Source organism: Salvelinus fontinalis, chromosome 3, assembly GCF_029448725.1.
Source record: "Salvelinus fontinalis isolate EN_2023a chromosome 3, ASM2944872v1, whole genome shotgun sequence".
In the NCBI taxonomy this organism is placed as follows: Eukaryota; Metazoa; Chordata; class Actinopteri; order Salmoniformes; family Salmonidae; genus Salvelinus; species Salvelinus fontinalis.
The window spans coordinates 75873504-75880302 of NC_074667.1; the positions used below are offsets into that span (position 1 = coordinate 75873504).

Here is a 6799-nt window from a genome sequence, read left to right on the forward strand (position 1 = left end):
TGAGGTCAGGGCTTTGTGATAGCCAATCCAATACCTTGAGTTTGTTGTCCTTAAGCCTTTTGCCACAACTTTGGAAGTATGCTTGGGGTCATTGTTCATTTGGAAGACCCATTTGCGACCAAGCTTTAACTTCCTGACTGATGTCTTGAGATGTTGCTTCAATATATCCACATAATTTTCCTCCTCATGATGCCATCTATTTTGTGAAGTGCACCCGTCCCTCCTGCAGCAAAACACCCCCACAACATGAAGCTGCCACCCCCGTGCTTCACGGTTGGGATGGTGTTCTTTGGCTTGCAAGCCTCCCCCTTTTTCCTCCAAACATAATGATGGTCATTATGGCCAAACAGTTCTATTTTTGATTCATCAGACCAGAGGACATTTCTCCAAAAAGTACGATCTTTGTCCCCATGTGCAGATGCAAACCGAGTCTGGCTTTTTTTATGGCGGTTTTGGAGCAGTGGCTTCTTCCTTGCTGAGCTGCCTTTCAGGTTATGTCGATAAAGGACTCGTTTTACTGTGGATATAGATACTTTTGTACCGGTTTCCTCCAGCATCTTCACAAGGTCCTTTGCTGTTGTTCTGGGATTGATTTGTGCTTTTCGCACCAAAGTACGTTCATCTCTAGGAGACAGAACGCGTCTCCTTGCTGAGCGCTATGACGGTTGCGTGGTCCCATGTTTATTCTTGCATACTATTGTTTGTACAGATGAACGTGGTACCTTCAGGCGTTTGGAAATTGCTCCCAAGGATGAACCAGACTTGTGGAGGTCTACAATTATTTTTCTGAGGTCTTGTCTGATTTCTTTTGATTTTCCCATGATGTCAAGCAAAGAGGCACTGAGTTTGAAGGTAGGCCTTGAAATACATCCACAGGTACACCTCCAATTGACTCAAATGATGTCAATTAGCCTATCAGAAGCTTCTAAAGCTATGACATAATTTTCTGGAATTTTCCATGCTGTTTAAAGGCAGTCAACTTAGTGTATGTAAACTTCTGACCCACTGGAATTGTGATACAGTGAATTATAAGTGAAATAATCTGTCTGTAAACAATTGTTGGAAAAATGACTTGTGTCATGCACAAAGTAGATGTCCTAACCGACTTGCCAAAACTATAGTTTGTTAATTAACAAAAAATTTGTGGAGTGGTTGAAAAACGAGTTTTAATGACTCCAACCTAAGTGTATGTAAACTTCCGACTTCAACTGTAAGTATATTTAAACCAAATACTTTTAGACTTTTACTCAAGTAGTACGTTACTTAGTGACGTTCACTTTTACTTGAGTCGTTTTCTATGAAGGTATCTTTACTTTTACTCAAGTATGACATTTACATTACATTGAAGTCATTTAGCAGACGCTCTTATCCAGAGCGACTTACAAGTACATACATTCATACTTTATTTTTTATTTTTTTATTTTTTTGTACTGGCCCCCCGTGGGAATCGAACCCACAACCCTGGCGTTGCAAGCGCCATGCTCTACCAACTGAGCCACACGGGGCTCAGTTGGGGTATGACACTTGGGTACTTTTTCCACCACAGTTTGAGAGAGGGGACAGAAAGAGTGATGTGATGCTCTATCTGAGGGGAGGTTGTGTGGCACAGAGGAGAAGGATGTTTGCTGTCTATTTTGGACCTGATTCCTTTGTGCTCCCTAGAAGGTGGAGGACTAGGCAGTATCATCTGTGTGTGTCTCCTTCTGTGAACTGTAGGTTTTGATGTCTTGTCCCTCTGGTGCTGTGTGGGAGTCACAATGGAACTGTTTGAAGATGCTGGCAGTTGAATCACTCTTTTCTTCTCTGTCTCTCCTCTCTCTCCACCTCTCGCTCTTGCACCCCTCTGTCTCTCCCTCTCTCTTGCTCTCCTCCCTCTCTCTCCCACTCTCTCTTGCTCTCCCCCTCGGTCTCTCCCTCCCTCTGGCTCTCCCTCTCTCTCCCACTCTCTCTTGCTCTTCTCCCTCGGTCTCTCCCTCCCTCTGGCACTCCTCCCTCGCTTGCTTTCCTTCCCTCTGTCTCTCCCTCTCTCTTTTGGTCTCCTTATGTCTTTCCCTATATCTCTTGGTCTCCTCTTGCTCTCCTCCCTCTGTTTCTCCCTCTCTCTCTTTCTCTCTTCCCTCTGTATCTCCCTCTCTCTTGCTCTCCTCCCTCTCTCTCTCTCTCTCTCTCTCTCTCTCTCTCTCTTTCTCTCTTCCCTCTCTTTCTCTCTCTCTCTCTTGCTCTCCTCCCTCTCTCTCTCTCTCTCTCTCTTGCTCTCCTCCCTCTCTCTCTCTCTCTCTCTCTCTTGCTCTCCTCCCTCTCTCTCTCTCTCTCTCTCTCTCTCTCTCTTGCTCTTCTCCCTTTGTCTCTCCCTCGCTCTCTTCTGTATGTCACTGAATGTTTCTATGCTCTTATTCTCTGGCATCTCTCTAACTCTCTCTCTCTATCCCACCATGCTCTCTGTCTCTCTAACTCTCTCTCTATTCCATCCCACTATGCTATCTCTCTCTCTTTCTCTCTCTAGTGATATGACGGTGAAGATCTGGTCAGCGAAGGAGGGGAAGAAGAGGTGACGGTCGAGCGGAGCGTTAGTGTGACATCATCATCAGCGGCCATCTTTTACTGAGGGCCTTCACCCCTGAACTCTGACCCTCACACCTCAACCAATCAGGTGTGACACGGTGGGACGTCATGGTTACCAATCATTACCGGGACTAAAGTTTGGGTGGCATGTGTGGTCGCAAAGTTTACTCTCCTCTGAAGAAAAAAACATATTAGGAGTGTCTTGAACTGAAATGTAAAACAGTGAAGTTTGATAGTTTTTGCCTTTTCTTGTTTCAAGTACCAATCCCTCTCTAAGTGCCATTGAGATGTGATGTGATTTGGACAAGATAAAACCTTTCCTGTGCCAGATAATGCCTGTCTGTCTGAGGGACGTCCATAGACACAGAGCTACAGACTGAATGAACTGCTTCTATATTAATTCTCCTTCAATAACAACCAAGACTCCAGGGAGTGAACTGACCCAGGGAGAACACCATTCCTGAGCTGACTGGAACACTTCCTGAGAGGAGGGCTGTGACTGTTTCATTCTCTGATCTGAGTGCATTTCATGTGTTTGAAACCGTTCCATTGATTCCGTTCCAGCCATTACTATGAGACGTTTTTCCCAATTAAGGTTCCACCGGCCGCCTGCGGCGTACACTACACAGTAGGTTTACCTCAGAGAGGACTGAGGCATCTCAGTGTACACTACACAGTAGGTTTACCTCAGAGAGGACCGAGGGATCTCAGTGTACACTACACAGTAGGTTTACCTCAGAGAGGACCGAGGGATCTCAGTGTACACTACACAGTAGGTTTACCTCAGAGAGGACTGAGGCATCTCAGTGTACACTACACAGTAGGTTTACCTCAGAGAGGACTGAGGGATCTCAGTGTACACTACACAGTAGGTTTACCTCAGAGAGGACCGAGGGATCTCAGTGTACACTACACAGTAGGTTTACCTCAGAGAGGACTGAGGGATCTCAGTGTACACTACACAGTAGGTTTACCTCAGAGAGGACTGAGGGATCTCAGTGTACACTACACAGTAGGTTTACCTCAGAGAGGACTGAGGGATCTCAGTGTACACTACACAGTAGGTTTACCTCAGAGAGGACTGAGGGATCTCAGTGTACACTACACAGTAGGTACACCTCAGAGAGGACTGAGGGATCTCAGTGTACACTACACAGTAGGTTTACCTCAGAGAGGACTGAGGGATCTCAGTGTACACTACACAGTAGGTTTACCTCAGAGAGGACCGAGGGATCTCAGTGTACACTACACAGTAGGTTTACCTCAGAGAGGACCGAGGGATCTCAGTGTACACTACACAGTAGGTTTACCTCAGAGAGGACCGAGGGATCTCAGTGTACACTACACAGTAGGTTTACCTCAGAGAGGACCGAGGGATCTCAGTGTACACTACACAGTAGGTTTACCTCAGAGAGGACTGAGGGATCTCAGTGTACACTACACAGTAGGTTTACCTCAGAGAGGACTGAGGGATCTCAGTGTACACTACACAGTAGGTTTACCTCAGAGAGGACTGAGGGATCTCAGTGAACACTACACAGTAGGTACACCTCAGAGAGGACTGAGGGATCTCAGTGTACACTACACAGTAGGTTTACCTCAGAGAGGACTGAGGGATCTCAGTGTACACTACACAGTAGGTTTACCTCAGAGAGGACTGAGGGATCTCAGTGTACACTACACAGTAGGTTTACCTCAGAGAGGACTGAGGGATCTCAGTGTACACTACACAGTAGGTACACCTCAGAGAGGACTGAGGGATCTCAGTGTACACTACACAGTAGGTACACCTCAGAGAGGACTGAGGGATCTCAGTGTACACTACACAGTAGGTACACCTCAGAGAGGACTGAGGGATCTCAGTGTACACTACACAGTAGGTACACCTCAGAGAGGACTGAGGGATCTCAGTGTACACTACACAGTAGGTTTACCTCAGAGAGGACTGAGGGATCTCAGTGTACACTACACAGTAGGTTTACCTCAGAGAGGACTGAGGTGTACTGTACACAATATACAGTAGGTTTGTCACAACCAGGATTACACACACACACACACACACACACACACACACACACACACACACACACACACACACACACACACACACACACACACACACACACACACACACACACACACACACACACACACACACACACACACACACACACACACACACACACACTCTCTCTCTCTCTCTCTCCACAAGGGCCAAAGTTCCAGATCATTATCTCTCTTGTCTTTATGGAGCCTGATACTGTCTCCCTCCCAGGTGCCACCCTAGACCCTATATAGGGCACTACTTTTGACCAAGGCCAACGGGGCTCTAGGGCCAACAGGGCTCTGGTTGAAAGTAGCACACTATTTTGGAAATAAGGTGTAATTCAGGACGCAAACCCTCTCTCTCTACACTTCAATAAGCACCATGCAAATCACCATCTCAACCTCTCCCCTCTCCTCTTCCCCAGTGAGTCTGATATGCGGTGTGCTTTCTCTTTCAGCTTATTAGGCGTTCAGCAGCGAAGGTATAACAAGCGATTTGAAGAAAAAAAACGTTTGAAAGCTCACGCCCCTGACTCCTCGTTTGAGCTTCAGACATTTGGTATGTAGGTCCCTCTCCTCTTCCCCAGTGACTCTGATATGCGGTGTGCTTCCTCTTTGAGGTACCTCTCCTCACAAGGAACATTATTGCTTCAAGGACCATGATGGATTTTCCATCATGTTGAATGTTTTTGTGAACATTTACCGATCTGTACAAAACTTGATATCTTTCATCTATGGGTCCAAGGTCTCTCAATGCACTACTTTCCCAGGCTAGTATGTCAAGCAACAAATAAACATGAATGTGAGTGTGGTCTCACACATAAATGACTATAAATCAGTCACGGATATTCCTATTTTATTCAACTTTGTACATATGTTGCAAACACTGTCAAGACTCAACGTATATGACCACCCAGCTCGATTCGATCGTACGTAGCAAAATTTAGAAATTGTGTTTTTTACATTGGATAAAAGTAGAGACTCCGAGCTAGAAAATAGTATATCATACACTACAGTTGAGGACCAATGAGAAAGGAATTCTGCTTTGAAATTTGATCAACTGGTAACCTCACTATTGAGAAAATGGCCCGTGAATGTTTTGGTAGACCTACTGGAGAGCTCCTCTTTGTCTACACCCATTCAGCATCATTCACACCCTTTTAAGCTTTAGCCCCAGCCATCTCATTAAGGATTCACGTTTGAGGCTATGTGTCGCGTATGCTCCCTCTCTGGCCTCTAGGTCAGCAGACTTCTCGTTATGGCGCACAGCTGTCACCATTGTTACGCGCACCTGCGCGTCATCAGACTCTCCTGGACTCCATCACTTCCCTGTTTACCTTCCCTATGTGTATGTCACTCACTTTGGTTCCTTCCCCAGGCGTCGTTGTTTCTGTTCCAGTGTCATGTCTGTGCGTTGTTTGTGTTTCTTGTTTTGTATTTAGTTGCGTTTATTTATTAAAACACTCACTCCCTGAACTTGCTTCCCGACTCTCAGCGCACATCGTTACACTATGTACTAAACAACATAAGATTTCAAGACTAAAGGCTGGTTTATACTGCGGGTGTGTTCTTAAATTTTATCTGGAGTGCCAGAGTGTGCTCAGAGTGTGCTCAGAGTGTGCTCAGAGTGTGCTCTGGCCATTCGAAAATTCAGAGTGTATCGCTCTCGGAGCGTTCAGAGCACACTGGACGCTCTGGCAGAGGAGTTGGGTTGATCCTAGCTTCTGACCTAGCAACAGTAGTCAAGCACCCAAGCTAACTGGCTAACGTTGGCTAGCTACTTCCAGACACAAATGAGAGAACACCTCACTCTGACCATTTTACTCACCCTAGTAGAGCTGGTTAGGCTGTTTTCATGTTACCCAGATCGTTGGTGACTGTAACTGTGCTGCCGGCAACAATTTAATTACGCTCTTTGCCAATGTTTACTGACACTGGTCATATTCAATGGGTGTTGAGTGTTCGTAAATTCGTCAGTTATCCTGTGCTCTGGCACACTCAGACGAGAGTGCTCTGAAATCAGAGTAGATAGCCAGAGCGAATTTACCAGCTACGTCTATTGACAGTTGTCGCAGTGACATCATAAACATTCTATTGAAATAGTTACTTGCATAGTGGAGTCTTGTAGCTAGACAGATAGCTAAACAATTAACCATAATCCCAACTCACTACCCTGCATGAATCTGCGAGT

The 6799-nt window shown here is 45.8% G+C and overlaps 1 protein-coding gene across 6 annotated transcripts in view; it reads left to right on the forward strand.

The window, feature by feature from the left end:
- The window catches only part of LOC129851476 (kinesin-like protein KIF21B), a 125656-nt gene extending 120213 nt beyond the window's left edge, over positions 1 to 5443 (forward strand). For all 6 annotated transcript variants that reach the window (XM_055918046.1, XM_055918049.1, XM_055918047.1 and 3 more), the window contains one exon: positions 2504 to 5443. Coding sequence is in view for 2 of the 6 variants with exons in the window: in XM_055918049.1 (XP_055774024.1) it covers positions 2504 to 2552 (49 nt within the window). In the remaining 4 variants the exon portion in view is untranslated. The remainder of the gene's footprint in view (positions 1 to 2503) is intronic.
- The last annotated feature ends 1356 nt before the right edge of the window (positions 5444 to 6799 follow it).